This window comes from Mus pahari, chromosome 1 (assembly GCF_900095145.1).
Source record: "Mus pahari chromosome 1, PAHARI_EIJ_v1.1, whole genome shotgun sequence".
Taxonomy (NCBI): domain Eukaryota; kingdom Metazoa; phylum Chordata; class Mammalia; order Rodentia; family Muridae; genus Mus; species Mus pahari.
In genome coordinates this window covers 68,185,718-68,207,682 of record NC_034590.1, presented here as the reverse complement: position 1 = coordinate 68,207,682, position 21,965 = coordinate 68,185,718, and the positions used below count along the sequence as shown (strand labels likewise).

The 21,965-nt window shown below is 43.9% G+C and overlaps 1 protein-coding gene across 1 annotated transcript; it reads right to left on the bottom strand.

Moving 5' to 3' along the window:
- Window positions 1–2,760: 2,760 nt before the first annotated feature.
- On the bottom strand, window positions 2,761–21,444 carry Alg8 (ALG8 alpha-1,3-glucosyltransferase). Its single transcript, XM_021199469.1, has 13 exons — window positions 21,335–21,444; window positions 19,474–19,552; window positions 17,115–17,308; window positions 15,120–15,229; window positions 14,737–14,804; window positions 12,270–12,396; window positions 11,934–12,037; window positions 11,107–11,227; window positions 8,156–8,295; window positions 6,342–6,481; window positions 4,475–4,572; window positions 3,936–4,008; window positions 2,761–3,393 (listed from the first exon to the last, which is right to left on the bottom strand). Exons 1-13 carry the CDS (start codon window positions 21,427–21,429, stop codon window positions 3,162–3,164), a joined length of 1,581 nt encoding a protein of 526 aa, XP_021055128.1. The 5' UTR covers window positions 21,430–21,444; the 3' UTR covers window positions 2,761–3,161.
- Window positions 21,445–21,965: the final 521 nt, after the last annotated feature.

Genomic DNA, 21,965 nt, shown 5'->3' with positions numbered 1-21,965 from the left:
GAGAGAGAGAGAGAGAGAGAGAGAGAGAGAGAGAGAGAGAGAGAGAGAGAGAGAGAGAAACAGCCACTCTCTGGAAAGTTTGAAAACATGGATACAGGTACAGTGCCTAGAAAAGTACATTCATGGCATGCTAAGGTCTAGGGATTGGTCTGTGTTGGTGCCAAAGGTGTCTTCCTGATATTTGGACCATTTCCAGGGGTTAACTTACATTGAATAGGAAAAGGAATATGAAGCCAAACACTGAAAACAAATCAATGTGTGGTGACCAAGGTATCTATGGTTCACCTGTACCTAAGGCTCAGGGAATGTCAAGGAGGAGACGGGAAGGGTGTAAGAGCCAGAGGGCCAGAGGCCTGTGGGGCAAGTGGACTGTGCCACCAGACAGATGAACTGGTACGGTCGAGTAAGCCTAAACCCAGAGAAATCTCAGAATTGAGAACAGTAGGCATGAGGTCAGCTCCCTGCCAAACTACCTGGTCTGGAACATGTAACCATGGCACCCTACTCAGAGGACCACAACAACCAGTCACGTAGCATAAAACCCGAGTTCTTTCTCCATGCTAATGAGGTGTCTAGATAGTCCCTGAGTGTTTGGCAAACAAACTCCCCTTCCTGGGCATCCCCTCCCACAAAAGGTATTTAATCCCTGGTTCACCCTGAATGATGTATACATTCACATCTGCCATCTAATAAAGCAGTTTGGACAAGCAAGAACGGTCTCCTCCATCAAGGATTCCTTAAGGGAGCCTTCCTCGTAAAGTGCCGTGCCTAAATATCCAGGAGGAAGCCTTCCCTTTTTCAGCCCCCTTCAAATTCTCTTCCCTCACTCAGAACAAACAGGATTCTGCCTAGCATGTTGGCCTCGAAGTCACCATGTAGACCAGGCTGGCCTCAAATTCGGAGATCCTCCTGCTTCTGCCTCCCTCCCAGAGCTAGGATTAAAGGCCTGTGCCACTACTCCTGTTTGTTTGTTTAAACTACATCTGTTTAGTGTGTGTATGTGTGTGTGTGTGTGGGGGGTTCACACTGCACATACAGAGATAAGAGGAAACTTTCAGCAGTTAGTTCTTAGCATGCACCATATTGAGTTCTGGGGATAGAACTTAGGTGGCAGGGTTTGTGGCAGAAACCTTTCCCATCATCTTGCTGACTCTATTTTGCTTTTAGTTAGAATTTTACATAATTCAGGTTGGCCTCAACCTTATTATGTAGTCAAAGACCCCTTAAACTTCTGGTCCTTTGGTGTCTACCTAAATGTTGGGACATGTACCAAAAATCTTGACTTCTCTGTGTAATTTGAGGAAAACAGGCAGAACACATTGAAATGCTACAGCTATCCATGGTAGCATATGTGGGGGAATGGAAAGGAAGTGGGCACTTAGAGGACTCAGAGACAACAGTTGATACACTGAACACTTAAAAATGGTTCCAGGCTGGGCCAGGTGTGGTGGCCAATGGCTATAATGCCATCACTCAGGAAACTAACTTGTATGGTGGCTCAATGGGTTAAGGAGCCTGCCATCAAGTTCAGTTCCAGGAACTACACTGTGAAAGGACAGAACTGATCCCCTATGTTATCCCAGGCTTCCATGGGAGGGCACCATGGCCCCACATTAACTACACATAAACACTCAACATAAATGAAAGGAAAAAAGAGAGGAAGCTTAATTTCCAAGCTGGCTCTTAGGTCTCTACTCTCTCATCACTGTGCTATGCTAGGTTTAAAATTTACATGTGTACACAAATCTAATACACATGCAGGTTACTACTTTTGTGTGTTATGTTGGGACTGAACATGGGGTGCAAAGGGGATGGTAAAACTAGAGGTGTGCTTTCCTCTCTCTTTGGCCCAATCCCCATCTTTATTGTTGAAACAGTAGACAACTTAATAGGCAGGATGATCAGGACCCCAGGATGACACAGACTTTGAGCTTTCTCAGCTCTGTAGTGAGGAACTATAATGTACATAAGTTGTTGTGTCAGCTAATGTCGGATGAATTTGAATGTGTGGTATATAGCAGGGAAACTGAAGACTGAGATAAAAAGCATGTATGAGGTAGTCTCAAGAACAGGAAGATGGGGCTGGAGAGATGGCTCAGTGGTTAAGAGCACTCACTGACTGCTCTTCTAGAGGTCCTGAGTTCAATTCCCAGAAACCACATGGTAGCTCACAACCATCTGTAATGGGACCCAATGCCCTCTTCTGATGTGTATGAAGAGAACAAGAGTGTACTCATATACATAAGATAAATAAATCTTAAAACAAACAAACAAACAGTAAGAGGATAGGAGAGATGGCTCACTGGCTAAGAACAATGGCTGCTCTTGCAGAAGAGTCTGGTTCCCAGCTTCCAGACCGCGTGGCTTATACCACCTGTAACTCCAGTTCTAGAGGATCCAACACCCTCTCTGGTGTTCAGACACCTTGTGGTGCACACATATATGATATAAAAATAAATCTTAAAAACAATAAAGGGAGACCTAAGACCACTTCAGAGCTCACAGAGGAAAGGTCACATGGTAGTCTCATCCAAACAGCAAGGCTTGCTGTGAGAAGAGACTATTGTAGATGTTCTGATTGTGCTTTGGAATCTCTGGGTTCTGCTAAATCAGTGCATTAAATATCCTCTGACTTGTTGAGTGAACCACTTTCCTGGAACAAGGTGTACAGAACAGAGACAATACACTATCTTCCCATGTGCGTGCCAACAGGAAAATAAATGTGAGAGCTGGTAAGGACCCAAAACACTTTGCTATTTGATGCATAAATAGAAAATGACATTTTATTTATATTTCCTTAGGTACAGAATCTAATTATGCATTACATCCTAACGACAGTCAGTACCAGCTACAGAAAATTATGCCACTCTCCACCCGCCCACCCCAGCTCGCCTTCAGTGGGCACAGCAGTCTCAATGATTGCAGACTAGTTTTACAGGGGAAGGTGAGAGCTTTCTCAAATGTGTTTTGTTGCTTATGGAGGGCAAGTGGCTCCTCACCATGGAAACAACCAGGTTGCTAGGCAGGGCAAGGCCAAGTGTGGAAGAATGGCCCTTAAATGGATCTACTAAATAAATAGATCCTGCCACTGGCAACTTTTTTCAAGTTCTGATTAATACCCATGAAGTAACTGCTTGGCCTTCATCCAAACACTTCTTTATTCAACGCTTCTTTGTCTTGCTGACAAGGGAGCCAGTCAACACAGAAACGTACAGCCTGGTCCAGGCGTATGTGATGCCCACTGCACAGTACACCGAGGTCAGCAGCAAAGGGATGAAGGGGTACTTCAGCTTCCAGGAGGTAAAAGGGAAAAGGAATTCACAGCAGACTTCCAGAGGCCCCAGGCCAAGGAGGTACACAGTTTCCATCCAATTAAAAAGAGGTTTTTCTTTTCTGAAGGAGAGAAGTCTGATTTTAGATGAGTCACACCCTGGTTTAGCAAACATTCCCAGCTAGTACTTCCCACCTGCACTCCCACGTCAAAAAACACTGCGTTTAGAAGAGCCATTAGTGCCTTGCACGCCATTATCTCAACAATTTAACCTGCAACATTGACCCATGCTGCCCAGATAAAATTAGTTTTGTACTCAGAAGACAGATGGGGCGGCACTGTGACCATACCGTAAGAGCATACATAGAATCAGGGATTCTAAAAACATGCTTTATTCTGGCAAAATACGAATCCTATAAAATTCAGTGCTTTACTAACTTTTGAATTATTCAATTCAGTGGCCTATGTACAGTGCTCATATCTTACTAACCACTTTCTTTCTAAACATGACCTCCCACAGCGTCCTCCTGCATATGCACAACACTTCACTATATGAACCATCACTCCAGCCCCAACTTAAAAATACATTTGAAATCCTCTTTGACCATTTAAGAGCAAACAGCTCACAAAAGGGAATAAACTTTAAATGTACTTCTAAAATTACCTGAATAGTGTCTTCAGTGAGGAAATACTATAAACCGTGAACAGTAACATGAGTAAGATTTTAATGGGAAGTTCTGTTAAAAGACAGAAAGTACAAATGACAAAAATAGCACACAGATATTAATATTTCTCTTCCTTCCTTCCTTCCTTCCTTCCTTCCTTCCTTCCTTCCTTCCTTCCCCTTCCCCTTCCCTTTTCTTTTCTTTTTTTTTTCTTTTTTTTGACAGGGTCTCTCTACATAACCCCAGCTGGCCCAGAACTCACTATGTTGAGCAGGCTGGTTTTGAACCCAGAGATCCACCTGCTTCTAACTCCTTAGTGGGAGGATTAAAGGTGTGTGCCACCATGCCTGGCTAACCATTTTGAGGCATCTAAATATACTCAAAACTAGGGGCAAACTGGAGGTATCATTTAAGAGAAAGAACAAAAGGTTCCTCTTCAAGAAGACTCCAATTCTGTAAGTTCAAGTGCAGTGGTTTTCATGGCCTGATGGAAAGGACACAGTGAGCAAGTGCACCTTGCTAAAGAGAAGTCACTTACCTGGTGCAGTGAAGAGCAGGGGGAAGAGGGAATAGTGCCCTGTTGTCGCCAGAATCAGAAAAACTGTCGCATCTCCTGCTTTTTCCACAGACAACAGGCTAAAAATAAAAATCTTACAATAATCCCTTAACGCAGCTAAAATGTGATTGCAAAGAGCTCAAATAAACATGTCTATCATTAGGCCTGGCTAAAATAAACACTGATAACCCCTTTATAAAATGAATACTGATAACTGATAATTTTCTTGTGAAATAAATACTGGTTTTGTTATAGGTCCAATTCAAATGAGAACTAGTGGTGTCTGTTTTAAAGAAAGATCTGATTACTTCATGTGTATGTCTGTCCACATGTATGTCTGCATTCCATGTGCATGGATGATGCCCATGGAGGTCAGAACCAGAGTTACACCTGCCAAGTGAGTGATGGGAACTGAGCTGGGTCCTCTGGAAGAGCAGCCAGCGAATGCTCTTATATACTCAGCCATTTCTCCAGGCCCGGGGTGTTGTTTTTAAAGTAATCAATAAAATGTTCCAAAGGGAAAGGGGAATAAGACAGCCATCCCACTCTCCCGGGGGAGGGGGGAGAGACAGAGAGAGACAGGGGGGTAGGGGAGGGTGGGGGGAGGGAGAGACAGAGAGAGACAGGGGGGGTAGGGGAGGGTGTGGGGAGGGAAACACCTTGCTTGCTATCACCCTCAAATAAATTAATGTAGGACTGGGAGCTGCTTAGTGGAGACAGACAGGGACAATACTCAAGAATTCACTTCCAGACATAAAGCTAATCTTTCAGACAATCCCTGGACCTGCAGTAAGAGTTTAGATTAGAGTTTGCTCTACTTTGCAATCTGGAAATCTTATGGCTCCAAAGAAAACATTAAATGCTTTCTCATGACTTGAAAAAATCCTCAAAAACAGAAAAAGGCAGATTCCATTTCCATTTATGTGCTGGATTTTAATGAGATGTCAAGTGCACACTGCTCCACTTACAGTGAGAAGGTCACAGGATTTGGCAGCATATGGTCTGCTGAAGTCCTGTGATCTGCTAGCTCTGTGACTTAGCATTTTTCTTTTTGCCTTTTTTAAGATTTATCTATTTTATGTATATAAGTACACTGTCACTCTCTTCAGACACACCAGGAGAGGGCACTGGATCCCACTACAGATGGTTGTGAGCCACCATTTGGTTGCTGGGAATTGAACTCAGGACCTCTGGAAGAACAGTCAGTGCTCTTAACCACTGAGCCATCTCTTCAGCCCTGTGACTTCGATTTTAAGGCAGCGTCTTGGTGTAAAGCCCAGGATGGCCTTGAAGTCATGATCCTTGTGTCTCAGCCTCCTCAGCACAGGGGATGCAGGCATGTGCCTCCACCATAGGCTTAACTGTGTAACTTGGTAAATCACAAGCACCCTGGGCCTGGTTTCTGCAGATTCTAAGATGGGATTACACCAATTTATCCTAATTATCCCAAAGCATGCAAACCACTATTACACGAAAGAAACAATCAGACAGTTCTGGAAAGTCTAACGTGGACATACATGGAGCCATTTTGTCATACTCAGTCCTTACTTGGACTAACGGCATGGAACAGGGCCGGGACCTTATTTTCACTGATGTGTTGATGCCAAGGATACCAGCCTTCCCCAGGGCATGCTCCCACACAATATCCAGACCTGCTACAGGGTCTAATCAACACATGGATTTTTTGCACATCTCAGAATCCTGACAGGTCTAAAGATCAAGCCAATCAGCCCGCTGCTCTCACTGCCGTGACTTTGTGTCTCCCACACCACTGGCCATGTCTAGAACAGGCAGTCATTAGACAGCGAGACACTGGGAAACACGGCAACCCTCTGGGCTGTTTGCTTACCTCATTGGGAGAATCGCAAGGAGTATGGCTTTCTCATGGACGTGCCACCCAAACATGAAGGAACTCAAGGCACAAAGAACCAGGCATCGGAGAAAGCCTCTGGGCCCTTGGGGTTTAAACCAAAGACAGAAAACAGAGGGCTAGAAACAACAGGCAAAGACAAAACTTCAGTGTCATTTAAGGTCAGCTTTGCAGAAGCAAGGCACAGGCAAACACAGGCTGTGTCATCTTTGAAAACAGCAAAACTAGAGGATTTTCTACTGCACTGGAATAATTTATCCCTCTGTGTACAGTCCCCCAAAGCTAGCTTTAGAAAAGAAAATGCAAACCCATAGGAATATGTATGCATTTACTTCATTAAAATGAATCTTATCCAAATTAATAAATGATGCTAAGTCCTGGGATATAAAATTTAACAATGTACTATCTGTATAATTAGCTAATACTCATTCAACTTACTAGGTCAATCTATAAAAATCCACAGGCGTTTTGGGGATAGCATATTAGATTTTACCAGTTTTACGAGTGCAGTATAATTTAGAATACAGCCTTTGACTCTATATATACGGTTTACAAAGCAGAGGATTGATGGCGTGGTTTTGTTGCTGTTTTACACATTTTGCTTCTTTCTGGCATTACCTGAGTGTGTAAGCGCAGTTGTGTGGGGGAAGGGCTTACGCACACAGCGGTCAGGGGAGGAGGTTGGGTACTGCGCATTCTATCACTGAGTTATTCCTTTGAGACAAGGTCTCTCACTGAACCTAGCGTCAGGCTGGTGTTCAGCAAGGCCCTGCCACCCATCCTCCTGATCTTCACACTGCTGGGTTAAAGGCATGCAGACATGTGCATCCGTGCCCTGCAGTTTATCATGGTTGCTGAGGACCTGAGCTCAGATTCTCATGTCTGCACATCGTAGCTCACTCACTGAACCACAGCCCCAGATCCAAGGCTGAGGTTTTAGGACTTTTTAACCCTCAGTTAAAACCTCTGAGTAAGTAGACCAGCAAACCTCGGTGCCTGCATACCGGAGCTGGCACGCAGCTAAGTGGGGCCAGGTGTCTTGCCAAGAGATTTTTGATCACTTCGAAACCAAAATTAAAGTGAATGTGTAATTATCCTCAGGGCTGAGTCATTTATGTTGAATCCTACTGAAACTATCACAAAACGGAAGTCACCATGCACTGACAGGTGTGAAAGAGGCTCTAACAGCACTTGAACCACAGTGGCTTTCACTCTTTTTTTTTTTTTTTTTTTTTTTTTGAGACAAAGTCTTGCTATGTAGGCAGATGACGGGCCCCAAAGGGCAATGTTCCTTCATCTCCCCTGAGCTTGGACTGCTGGCTCACGCCATCATGCCTGGCTTCACAACAGACTTTCATCTGATGAGGGAAGAGCTACTGTTTCTCTTAACTCATTATTACCAAGACAAAATACCTTGTTTTCCAGACACATTTTGATCATTTAGCTAAGGATGAGGAACACAAACCAAGCCTGGATGTTCTGCCACACGGATTTCCTTCTCCACAGCACGCTCCAGGCTTCCTACTTAGGCTCTTCTTATTCCTCAGGCCAGGATGGACAGATGGCTTAAACAGCCACTGGCAAGCCTCTCTCACAGAGGCTTTTCTGGTAATCCTCCCTCACAGTGTTCAAAGTTACTCTGAGAATTGCTAGGAAATGCTCCAGCCTGCAGGATTTCAGCTATGGAATTTATCCTGCAGTTGGAAAAGCTTAGAAGCTGAAATTTAGTCAGCACCATGGCAGGAAAAGCAGAGGAAGAGTAAGCAAATGAGCACCACATGCCAAGTTCTTACCAATATGGCTATCAGTGTGCAGATGAGGGTTGCCAAAGGGGAAACTGAGGGAAGGACCGTGTGCTGGAACTGCTGAACCAGACCACTTGTCATCGAGGCCCTGGGGATCTGGCTGGGGTCGAGAAGCTTCAATTCCAAACCTAGAGAGTGAACAGACATTTTACCTTAGTCAGTAGATTCCATATTTCCCAAGTCAGGTCCTTGAGTAGTAATCTTAAAAAGCTACAGTCTGCCAGCGACTCACAGCTGAATGCATGGGCTTAAGTCTGTGCTGTGGTCTCTAGCAGATGCTGCTTTCTGGCTTTAGATGACAATCTATGGCTATGGACTAGACCTGGAACTGGCTATTTGTGCTGTGTACAGGAACCTTGTGGGCAGGTGGCATGTGTGCAGCCATCTTCTCTAGCACTCAAACAACGCAAGCTATTTAAAATACAGACCGTGTCACACTACAACAGTTCATAATCCCACAGACAGCACAGTCTTCATTGATCTGTCACCTCGGTATCTCTCCAGCCTCATCTGTGCTGAGTCTTAGTCTCAGTGGACTGTGAGTCCCTCCAAAACTGTCTCTGCTCATGAAACTCCCTCTGAATGATGAATCCACTCTGCCAAACTTATTGAGTCATACAAACAGAACCAAATGGAGAGGCAGAGCTGCACTGTGAGGTCGCTGGTGCAGTTTATATGCTTACTTTTTCTACTATGCTATGTCCCTTAAATATAGAACTGATGAGGTCATTCTATCCCAAACACTGAAGTTCAATCAGTACTTGTCAGATGAACAAAGTTTGGAACAATGATGCAAGCCCCACCCAAAATGAACTCCAGAGTAAATCCAGGGCAGTCAGACAGTCTGCCTGTCGCCACAGAGTGCCAGCAATGTGGAGAAGATGGAGCCTACTGATGTGTTTTCTACTTACTCCTTTCCCTCAATTTTAGGTTCTTTTTTTCCTCTTTTTGTTTTGAGACCCATCTCATGTAGCTCAGGCTAGCTTTGAACTCCTGATCCTCTTGCCTCCACTCCTCAAGTGTCGGAATTACAGGTATGTACCCTCATACCCCGTTCTTGCCCCTCTTTTTGAGGCAGGATGTCATGTGGTCAACCCAGCCAAGAATGCCTCTGAACTTCTCATCTTCCTGCCTCTCCCTTCTGAGAGCTGGGGCTGCAGGTGTACCTACCATAGTGGTTTATACAATGCTGGCCGAGGAACTAGGATTTGCACTCCCACCAGCTCAGTTGCTCCCCAGCCCCTGATTCTATTTTAAACCTCTTGGCTATTCCCCTGAGTTTCTGAACCTGCTACTACCTTTCCACGTAAGGGATCTTTGGGGAGCAGGCACCTTACTAGGTAAGGTACAGCAGTTTCCTAACTCAGGCAGGATAATCAGACCTTGTACTGAACACTAGACTGAGTGGTAACTGCTTTTTAAAATACAAATGTTGAAGTTTTTTTGTAAGAATGCCATTACACTGATGCTGGACTGATGCGTGAGGGATGAAACTATAACTTCCAAAAATAAGCAAGTAAACAAAGTATCAATTTCCTGTAAGTACATAACAGAAACTGTAAAAACTACACTGTAGTTAGCACCTAGTCCCATGTTCCCAGGGTTTGGTGTCCTTACTTTAGGTCCAAGTGCACAGAGGGAGTAACCTGCTCAAAGCCACATGACCAACTGCTACCACATCTTTATCTGGGTCTGTGAGGCTCCCAAGTCTACTACTGGTAACACCTTCTGTGTGTGCCTGGTTTCAAGCAGGTCAGAAGGGGGCATCAAATCCCTAGGAACTGGAGTTACAGGTGGTTGTGAGCTGTCATGTGGGAGCAGAGAACCAAACCCAGCTCCTCTGTAAGCAGTAAGGATTCTTAACTGTTGAGCCAGTTCCTCTGTAAGCAGTAAGGACTCTCAACTGTTGAGCCAGTTCCCTGCAATTGTTCCAGATACTGCGATTACGTTCAAGCTGGGAAGGGAGTGTGTACATGTGGAGGTCAGATGCAGTTTGAGGGAGTCTTGTCCTTCCACTACATGGATTCTGGAACCAAACTCAGGTTGTCAGTCTTAGCAGCAGGTACCTTTACCTGCTGAGCCATCTTCCTGGCTCAACCTGACATACATATTTATTCTTGCTTTCATTCCCAATAATATGCTTTGCAGGAAAGTAAAGTCCAAGAATCCCCACAGTGCTGTGATGAGAGCAGTGCTGGGTAATCAAATGACTTGGCAATGAAACCCAGCCAACAGTTCATGTAGGGATCAAGATCAGGAGCCAACAAAGAAGCCCAAATAAACCTGCTTTTGCACAGGACTGAAACTATTAGGGTTTGTTTGTTTGTTAGTTTTTTTGTTTGTTTCTTTGAGACAGGGTCATTTCTCTTATTGGTCCAATGCCCAGTGTCACAATTCATACATTGTTTCCCCCTTCTTCAAATATTTAAGTTTAAAAGTAGGGTCGACTCTGATGAATAATATTTTACTTAAGGCAAAACCTATGTTTAAGAAGTGTCTGGATGGGGGTTGGGCTAGAGAGGTGGCTTGGAGGTTTAAGAGTTCATCCAGAGAACCTGAGTTTGACTCACAACCACCTGAAACTCCAGGTCTAGGGGGATCCAGCACCTCTACCCTTGCGGGTACCAAGACTCAAGTTCATACCCCTCCATAATTAGAAATACTTTTAAAAATGTGTCTAGGATCGAAACTACTCACCCAAGGAAAGCATCTATAATCACAATGTCACAAGGAACATTTGTAAGGGATGCAGCCCATTCCTGCACAAGACTCGGTCTCAAGCACTCCACCTCTGCTCACCCTGAGCTGACGTGCAGGGCTGGAGACCAAATGATCCAGAACACACATCCATGCACAAAACACGGACAGGTGTTTCCACTTCCTGGTGGGACTAGTCCTTTCAGTATTAATAGTCTAATTGAAAAAGCTGGGTACCATACCAATTATAGACAGTACTTTGTCCAAAGCATTGTACAAAGCCCAGAAGTTTGGAGCCCAGTAGGCATGGCAAAGGCCCCTCTTGAAAGGAAAGAGTCGGGAAAAGACTTGTGGCAGCTGGTTCTGTTGAAAAGGAGAAACAAAACTAATTAAATAGTCATCATTTTTTTTTCTCAAATTGTAACACAGAACAGTAAAACTGCCTGCAGCGTTGTACATGGAAAGTTTGGCAGCCAGGGATCCCATCTTTGTTTCTGCAAGTAACAAATGATCCCAAGCAATTCACAGACCTCTTTTTTGCCTAACCTTGGCCAGAGAGAAGACACATATAAATCAGTGAACACTCACTCATGCTATTAGGAAGTATAACAGAATTTACACAGAGAGAGGGCACAGGATGTGATTCATCTACGCCTGCTAACATGTTGGGGAGCAGAGAAGACCACATAAGATGTGGTGTTTCCCTATTGTAATAAGAAGTAAAAATAATTTTGGGATGTGGAGCAAGAGAGAAAAAACTATTTGGATATTTGTCCCAGGTACTTTACAGTGTTTGCTGTGTACAAAGGACTGATCTGGGAGGCTAGGGATGTTGGTGAGTTGGTGCATTTAAGAGGAATGCACAGAGAGAATCAGTTCTCTCATGTAAGCACAGTTTCATGCTACTTGAACATGCACAGTAATATGTGCAGAACACTCCATGGTATCTTGATAGGAAAGGAAGTTTCAGTTGCTTCCCATACTCCCTATTTTATTGTTCTTTTTAAACAACCATGACTGACATTAATTTTTAAAAAGTAAAAAGCAGAAATAAAATAAAATGTCTTACCAAGGCTAGGAAAGGGCCCAACGAAAGAGCAGAAACTAGGAACACGATCAGCCCCAGGGAAGTAACGCGGACAAAGCTGAAGCTGCTCCATCGGACACTGCCATCTACACAACAGGGAAGCCAGCATTACCAGGAGCATGAACAAGTACCCTCCAACGGTACCCGGTGCCCAAAGCTACCATCCTCCTGCTGCAGTCTCCCTAGCACTAGGAATAGCGGTGTCTGCCACCATGCCTGGGTGTACTCTGATTTTGTGGATGATGGAGGGCTTTTAGATCAGGGCCTGAGAGACACTCACTGTGCTTCCTCACTGTAAGCCTCACTGCTAAGACTTGCCTGGTTTACTTGCAGTGAAGCAGTAGGATCGCAGCAGATAGACACCAAAGGCTGGTGCCACATATAGGTAAATGTGCTTGAGATGGAGGAGGGCAGCAAAGAGCAACGCCCCTTCAATGTGCCTTTCCTAGGAGAGAGGAAGGGAATGCGTCACTTTCAATTCACGGCAGGAGAAATGCAATGTGTTATCCTGGAGTGGATCCTAGAACAGAAGGAAGACATCAGTAGAAAAGCTGATGAAATTCAAATACACAATGCTAGTTTTCTAGCCTTGGTGAATAGTTGTTTAAGAAGGTAGCACTGGGGTGGGGGGAACAGGTGAGGACTCACAACTATTCAAGTAACATTTCTGTGCAGCTAAAATTATTCAAAAAGAAAAACAACAAGACAAAACACACCTACTTTAAAAGTAGAAACCTTAAAACAAAAATAAAACAACAAAAAATCCTGGAGTTTTGCTGTTATTCAGGTTGGTCTCAAACTCCTGAGTTGAAATAATTTTTCTGTCACAGAGTTTCCTGAGTGCTAAGCCTACCATGTTTTACCACATCCGGGTAAAATTTTAACTATTAAAACTTTAAAAAACTGGGAGGCAGAGGCAGGCGGATTTCTGAGTTCGAGGCTAGCCTGGTCTACACAGTGAGTTCCAGGAAAGCCAGGGCTATACAGAGAAACCCTGTCTCAAAAAACCAAAAAAAAAAAAAACCTTTAAAAAACATTGTTATTAGTGTTTTGCTTGAATGTTTGTGGAGAAGCCAGAGGAGGTGCATCTGATCCTCTGGAACTGAAGTTACAGACGGTCCTGAGCTGCTATGTGGGTGCTGGGAGTTGAAACAGGTCCTGAGAGCAGCCAGTACTACTGACTGCTGAGACCTCTCTCCAGCCCAGTAACTACCTTAAGCCCTATAACTAGCCTTAGGGGATCTGTAAAAACAGAATGAAATGTGGCACCTGGAATCCACAGTCTGCCTATTGAAGCAAAGTTCCCAGTGGGAACTGCTGCTCGGTTCAGCCTGAGCTGAGGTGCAGGGCTGAAACCAAGCAATCTAAACACACACTCAAACACACAGAGCACAGGCAGGGTTCCCACTCCCTCATGGGACTAGTCCAATTCAGTGTTCACAGTCTAAGTGAAAAGGCCACATGTTGTACCAAACCAGACACAGCTCTGTCCATATCATTTTACTGGAGAAGAATCCTGTGTATCACTGTAGTATATTTTCTCTATTTCTGAGAGATTTAAATTTTTTATAATAACATATAGGAAATTCTAAGTAGGGGCTGGAGAGAATGGATCAGTAGCTAAGAGCATTTTCTGCTGTTGTAAAGGACCAGGCTTCTATTCTCAGCACCCACGTGATGGCTCACCATTGCCTGTAACTAGTTCCAGGGGATCTGATAGTCTGTGGGCACCTGTACACACCTGGTGCACATAAACGCACAGGAACAACACATATACACAAGATAATAAATAAATCATTACTTCATCAGATCCATACTAGCATCAAGCCGGGTGCTAAGATATGGGTTATGTCATCAGTAACCACAAACTATATTTGAAGGAGCCAGAGACAATATAGTTAACCTGGCCGAAGAGGATGAATAACATACTCTATAGTACTGTATTGTGTGCACGGTTGTGCTGGAGATTGAATCCAGACCTTGGTGCATTCTGGGCCAGCACTCCATACTCAGCCTATTCAAAAATAATAATTTTGTAAAAACAAAACAAAAACAAAAACAAAACCCCAGTGGTTAGAGCGCTTGAGTAGTGTGTGTTTGTGAAACCCTGAGTTCCATCTCCAAGATGGCCTTAAGCTCTTGCCCAGACTGGCCCTGAATTCTTAGGTCCAAAGGATCTGCCTACCTCAGTCTTCTAAGCAGCTTGGACTGCAGGGCACACTGCCATGTCAGGCTAAGGGGACTAAATATGGTTCTTAATGCACAGAAGTAAAGGTATAGCAGAGCCCCAGACAGACTCTAATAAAAGCAGTCTGAATTCCACCTGCTTCATAGAGACTGGAAAAGAACCAAATACGGCCATGGTAAGCCTTAGATAGAAACACACATCTTTCCATTTCAGGTTCTGTACTTCCATCACACCATGCTAACTAACCCACGAGCTCCTCAGAGAAAAACCACCACCACTTATACAGCAAACCCTACTGGAGACCCCACCTGGCACAGACGGTGCAGCCAAACAGAACTGCCTACCTACTAATCCACACCTACCACATTGTAATAAGATTTTAGGATATAATTTATATCCTGTTATATATTTTAATATAATAAAATATTTTATATTTAGGATATAATTTTCTAATCTTAAAGAGAAAGTAGAGTTTGTGGAAGTACCAATAAAAATGTCTATGTGGTGAAATTCCAGACAGTGGGTCAAATAAATTATCTGTCATCACTACAATACTATGTTTATAGAGGGAACCGAATTACGTTTCTCGGTGCTTACCTGAAATAGACGTGCAATGGACAACAGCAGTAATCCAGACAGAAAGCCATTGTACTGGAAATGAATATCTGGGGGATGTCAAGGAAGATGACCCTTGATTCATAATGAAGTGTGCTATGAATGAGTATAGAACTTATGGATGCTTTCTTAATGGGTAAATTAAAAATAATAGTTTAGCTGGTTTTCAAAATTCTATACTCAGGGACAAAGCATTTTAATAACTAGAATCCAATAAACTTGGAGAGATCAGAGTTTGGAGAGTAGTAACCCAGACCAAGCTCCCTTTCAAAAGCAGCTTACATTTAACAATCATCACTACACAAAGAATTAACCTGTTAGTACACACCAGAGTAAGAGAATAGCATACAGAATACCAAGGATACGGTCTACAATTAACAACCCAAAGTTCCACAGCAGGAGCACGGACAGAATAAACTTTGGTTTCTCTGTGAGGTCTTTGCCTGTTCTCTTTCCATTAATGCATTTACAGCACCTACAAAGACATGCCAGGAGAGAAACAAGAAACTTTATGCTTCACCTCATTCATCACAGCACCACAATACTTCTCACAGAGCCATTTCTGACCAACTGTCCATGCTGTTCATGGTTGCTCTCAGGCCAATACCACATCTTTTCCTTGGGTATGCAGATCAGAAACAAGTGCTCATTTAATAAAACTAAATATAGCCATCTATGACATCCACGCAAGGATTTTAAAAACAAGAGGGCACACACTAGTTCAGTACTTAAGAGTGCAAAGTGTGAGCCAAGGGTATAGCTCAGTTGGCAGAGTGCTGGCCTAGCACACAGCGGCTCCTGCACCAACTGAGCACAGTACTCCATGCCTGTACTCCAGCTCTGACAGACAGGGGTAGGAGGACTGGAAGTTCAAAGTTATCATCAACAACATAGCAAGTTTCAAGCCAACCTGAGATACATTAAGACCTTGTCTTAAAAAAAGAAGGAAGAGGGGCTGGTGAGACGGCTCAGAGGTTAAGAGTGCTGACTGCTCTTCCAAAGGTCCTGAGTTCAAATCCCAGCAACCACATGGTGGCTCACAACCATCCATAACGAAATCTGATGCCCTCTTCTGGAGTCTCTGAAGACAGCTACAGTGTACTTACATATAATAAATAAATAAATAAATATTTAAAAAAAAAAAAAAAAAGAAGGAAGAAAAGGGACGGAGTTTAAAGTGCAACGTATAACTCTGCAGCAGAATGGTACATGCTAAGTGTGAGAAAAGATTCTGGCTAGGTTCAATGTGTATGCATGATCGATACATACACACGCAGAGTTAAACATGCAGATTCCAGACCAGTCTTGGGCTACACAGTGAGACCCTGTCTCAAAAATAAACAGAACTGCAAAGCTGTAGTTCCTCACTACCTAGATGCTGATGACCACTGGAGGCAGAGTCAGATGGATCGATGGGGACTGTCACCATTTTATTCTTTGAGATAGGGTTGCTCCCTGGCCTGGAACTTGCCAACTGCTTCAGGCTGGTCACAAGCACCAAGGATTGTCCCCTCCTTTGTAATGGGATCACAAGTGTATGCCATCATACCTGTCTGTGTCACATGGTTCTCTGCTTGTTTGTGTATCTGTGGACCATGTGCACAGCTGGTTCCTGCAGGTCAGAAGAGGGTACTGGGGCCCTTGGATCTGAAGTCATAGACAGTTGTAAGCTGCCAAGAGGGTGCTGGGAATAAAACCTGTGTTCTCTGTATGAACAGCAAATGTTCTGAACTGTTGAGCCATCTCTTCAGCACAGGGTAAGATAATCTGGGTAGAGTGGAATGAAATTCCTTAAGAGCAGACTTTGGTGGTGCACAATGCACATATGTGCATAAATGTATACAGATCATGTTCCACAAAACAAGGCACAACACAAAAGCCTCTGGGAGTGGACAAAAGGAAAGGAAGGCCTGTGGAGTTTTCTGTGTGAGAGAATTGGTCCTGGGATTCTATTTGGATTAGTTCCTTCATAACACTCACAGTGTCTTCTCATACCACAACCTCAAAACTCTAACTTATCCCCATTTCTCCACAACCTCTCAAGAATGATCCAGTCATTATTTTCAGACATTTTTTTTTTTTTTTTGAGACAGGGTTTCTCCGTGTAGCCCTGGCTGTCCTGGAACTCACTCTGTAGACCAGGCTAGCCTCGAACTCAGAAATCCTCCTGCCTCTGCCTCCTGAGTGCTGGGATCAAAGGCGTGCGCCACCACGCCTGGCTACTTTCAGGCATTTTAAAGCTCAACTTGGGTTTTTGCTGCTTCAGGATTTGCTATTGTATAAATCAGCTGTAATACATTTTCTAAATACCCTCCACACAAACAAATGTCCATATAGCATACATAACATTTGCCACTTACTCATGGACAGCATACACAAAGAGTGCATCTGTCAAGATGACAGAAAACCTCTGGAAAAGCAATGTCCTTGAGCTGTAATAGTTCAGGTTATGAATATTGATCATCTCTTGATCAAAGTATTTGGCAATATGTGATAAGGCGTACTCAAACCATGCAAAAAAGGGGGGGTAATCCAAGGTCCACTCTGAAGTTGCCTGTGATTAAAACGAAAAAAAAAATCAAAATTAAAATACTCCCTAAGTAACTAAACAAGGTATATTTAAAATTGTCCACTTTCTAACCTTTAGAAAAGCACAACGATATGACATTACACTTAAAATGCCCGATACACAACAAATCCTATGTAAGGAAAATTAAAACACATGGACACGATGCACACATCTATAATCCCAGCACTGAGAAGGTTGAGGCAGGAGGATGATAGGTCTTGTACCAGCCTGAGATTCCTTGACCTTGTATCACACAGGCTAGCCACTAATTATAATCTTCCTTCTCTACACTTATTACTTTAAAAGAAAAGCCCATTAAAATGTAAATTTTTTTTAATGTGTATGAGTTTCTTTCCTGACTGAACATAGAAACACCATGATGTGCCTGGAGTCCCTGAAGGTCTGAAGAGGGTGTTGGATTCCGCTGAAAACTGGAGTTTCAGATGGCTGTGAACTACCATGCAGGGGCTGGGAACTGAACCCTGGACCTCCGTGAGACCAAGTGTTCTTAACCAGAGCCAATTCTCCAGCCCTTGTTACTCTTTTCATTGAAAATTTCTTTCTCTTTAAGTCCAGTACAGGCTCACTGGATACTAATTGGTTCTTCATAAGAACTATGGTCCAAAGCGTCTCTGTGACTAAAAGATGTAAGGCAAGGCTCGCTCTCTGCTCGCTCACATTCACTTTTAAGTTCTTTCTAAAGTCCTGGGGCTGCTGGATTTGGGCAAGCAACACAGCACTCAGCCTCACGCCCAGTCTGCTTATAGGAATTGATGGCAGACAACTGCTAGGTTTCAGTTCCCAGGACCTACATGGTAGCTCACAATCCTCTGTAACTACAGCTCCAAGAGATACAGTGCCTCCTCTGACCACTGCAGGCACCAGGAATCCACCTGTTGTGCATGTATACACAGAGGCAAAACACTCGAACATATAAACAATATTCTAAAGAAATTCTTGGGCTGGAGAGATGGCTCAGTGGTTAAGAGCACTGACTGCTCTTCCAGAGGTCCTGAGTTCAATTCCCAGCAACCACATGGTAGCTCACAACCATCTGTAATGCAGTTTGATGCCCTCTTCTGGTGTGTCTGACTACAGCTAGTGTACTCAATATATTAAATAAATAATTCTTAAAAAAAAATTCTTTTTATCAGGACTGGAAAGATAGCCCTTAAGAACTTGATACTTCACCAGAGGACACCAGCTCAGTCCCCCACACCCACATCAGGTGGCAAACAATGGCCTGCAACTTCAGCTCCTGCAACTCCAGCTGCAGGAAGATCTGAAGAACCAGGTCTCTGCAGTCACTGAACTCACGCACACACCCCTTCACATATAGCACACAGTTAAAAATGTATCTTTTTAAGAAATCTTTTATTGTTGCGTGTGTGCATATCTATCATCTATCTATCTATCTATCTATCTATCTATCTATCTATCTGTGTGTGTGCGCGTGTGCACGTGCTACAGCACACATGTGGAGGTAAGAGAAGTTTTTTTTGTTTTTTTTTTTTTTTAAGGTTTATTTACTTATTATATGTAAGTACACTGTAGCTGTCTTCAGACATACCAGAAGAGTGCATCAGATCTCATTACGGATGATTGTGAGCCACCATGTGACTGCTAGAATTTGAACTCAGGATCTTCGTAAGAGCCGTCAGTGCTCTTAACTGCTGAGCCATCTCTCCAGCCCCAAGAAGTTTTCTATTTTTTTTAAAAAATTCATCCTGTGTGTGTCCATCCCACGCCATGTATATGGAGGTTAGAGGACAAACTGCAGAGTGGCTCTCTCCTTCCACCATGAGGCAGGTTGTTAGACTTGGCTACAGGGCCATCTTCCTAGCCTAGAGCGGCCCACTTATGTGTGAGTTAACAGAGACCCACTCAGGGATTTGTGCACAGCAGGCAGCGGCTCTGCACTGGCCACACTCCCAATCCTGAAAATCTCATTTAACAGCAATAATCTAAGGACGACTCTATACAGCATTCCTTTTGTTGGTGTTTCATTTCTGAGATAGTGTCTGGCTATACAGTTCAGGCTGGCCTTGAACCTTGATCTCCCTCCCCACCTCAACATCTCCAGTGCTGGGATTCTAGGCATGTGGCTTGCTGGTTTACGTATACTCTTAAAAGGAAGAGGTGAAACTTACCTCATAATACCACTGAGATATTGGGAGGCTGTGAGTGATTGCAAGCCAATTTCGGTGTACTTCAAAATCTGTGGAATGGCTATACAAGGCAATTAAAGGAACAAAATTAGATTTTGAAACGGCTGAATCTCATATCCTATAAAACCACACGGCATGCACACATGTACAAGTCCTAAAACGTCTCACTTCTTAGACGTCAGAGGGTCAGTCCTCCCTCTGAAGTTGTTGGAGGATCTAGGTGTTTGTGAATGGGATTCAGAGATATCCAAGGACTAAAAAAAGCTTCAAACAGGTTCTCAGGCAACCGCACGAAAGGGCCTTTCTCTTTCTCACAAAAAATTCTAACAAAATCCATAATCTAGAAAACACTTTATAAAAGAGGTGCTTTACATTTTAAAAATTACATTTAAATTCTTTTGTGTGTAGGTACATGTGTGGAAGTCAGAGGACAATGTATGGGGAGCTGGTTACCTCCTTCCACTATGTATGCCCTGGGATGAAACTCAGGTTGTCAAACTGGCCAGTAGGGGCCCTTTTCCCAATGAGTATGTCATGAGAGCAGAGATTGTTTCGTCTTGTTTTGTTTTGAGACAGGGTTATGTAGCCCTGGCTGCTACTAAACTTGCTTCTTAAACCAGGCTGGTCTTGCATTTATATCAGCGTTCTTGCCTCTGCTTTCAGAGTGTTGATACTACAGATATGAGCAATCATACACAGCTTCAAAAGGTTTTGTTTTATTGAGACCATACTCCTAACAAGGGTTACACACCCTGCCTTGGAAACGCTCTTGAATTAGCATCAATAATATACAGGTGGTTTTGTGCAACAACCTCCTCCAACCCTGGTGGACAAAATCTGGACACACAATCAAGGCTGGCCTAACATTCTTTTCTATTTTTTACATTGATTTATTCTGTGCAGAGAGAAGCATGTTGCCGCCTGTGTGTCAAGAGGACAGCTTGAAACTTTGTTCTCTCTCACAATGTAGTTCCTGGATATCAAACTCAGGTCGTTAGGCTTGCCCACAAGTGTGCCATTACTCTGGCTTTGTTGAGTTTTTGACCTCCACATCTCAAGTGCTGGAAATTACTAAGCCTGTTTATTAAATCAATTACCACCTACTTTCTAAGGCTGTGGGCTGCTGTCCATTTAACAATACCCTTTATCATACTGCACACTTTTTTTTTTTTTTACACAAATCTACATACGTTTTCCACAACCCTGTGTGATCTGGCCACTGCTTATTAACCATCTTCCGCGACAATGACAACTTTCTGTACCTAGAATCCTGGGTCCTTTCCTAATATGGGCTTTGTGCACTCACAAAGGTTTCCTATGCCTTAACAGTTTTCCACATTGGTTTTTCTTTTTCATGTTGAGGAGTTGAACTCAAACATCACCTCCTACAAGAAGAGTAAGAGCCCTGCCAGTCAGTTACTGGTTCCTTTATAAACCCTGTCACAGTATGAAAGTTTGCTGTTTTCAACTCTACGGAAGACCAGGTCCTGAAGCACCCTGTGGATGTAGCACGGGGTTCGGTCTTTTTAAGCAGCAGGTCTGACAGGTTGAAGGACTGGGGAAGCTGGGTGTCATTATCTTGCAAATGGAGGAGGGGGGCCCTGAAGCTCATAAACCTCAAAGCGACTAGCTCAAAGTTAGGCAGCGAAAGGACTCTTCCGGGCCGGGCCTGGCTATATTCTAGCTCTCAGGGGAAGCACCAAGCCCCGCGGTGCTAAGGCTTAGCAAAGGCGGAGAGAACACATGGCCTTTCTTCCTCATACCCAAAACGTCCATGCAAGTCTCGCCCACCCCGCCGACCGCGGGGCCTTCCCGCTCAGTCCCCGACTCTGCAAGTCCTTACTAGGTGGGGATGAGAAGGCACTTAAGGAGAGTCACCCCAAGAGCCAAAGCCGAGAACCAATGGCCACCACTGGTTGCAGACCCAGACGCCGCCATTCTTGGAGTCTCGTCACTTCCGGGACCCTGCGCATGCGGATAAGGCCTTTAGAGGCGGTGCCTATGAGCTTTGCGCATGCGTCAGCTGCTCGGGGCCGCTAGCTGGAAAGGGCGCCCGCATTTAAACCTCCCGCCCTGTCTCCGTCGTCTCTCGGGCGGAGAGGACTTAGCTGTGCCTGCGCCAATCCCTGTGGCGGCCTCTCTGTTCATTCATTCATTTAACGTTGTTGTTAATACGTCCATTCAGAGAGTAGCTGGTCGCCTGCTTTGGGTCTTGATTTTTGGTTGGTTGGTGTGGCTGTTATCATGTAGAAGAATGAGAATTGATCCATTCTTATCTCCTTGTACTAAGGTCAAGTCTAAGTGGATCAAGGAAATCCACATAAAACCAGACACACTGAAACTTATAGAGGAGAAAGTGGGGAAAAGCCTTGAAGATATGGGCACAGGGGAAAACTTCCTGAATAGAACTGTAAAGGCTTGTGCTCTACTAATGAGCTACACCCCTGCACTTATATGCATTTAAATTGATTGTT

What these genes read in the sequence shown, in the direction of transcription:
- Alg8 (XM_021199469.1), bottom strand. Translation starts at nt 21,429, where the DNA reads ATGGCGGCGTCTGGGTCTGCAACCAGTGGTGGCCATTGGTTCTCGGCT. An exon ending in TTTGTGTATGCTGTCCATGA is followed by an intron (nt 15,230 to 17,114) that starts GTAAGTGGCAAA and finishes ATGTCTTTGTAG; the next exon opens with GTGCTGTAAATGCATTAATG. An exon ending in CCATTGCACGTCTATTTCAG is followed by an intron (nt 12,397 to 14,736) that starts GTAAGCACCGAG and finishes CCTCTCTCCTAG; the next exon opens with GAAAGGCACATTGAAGGGGC.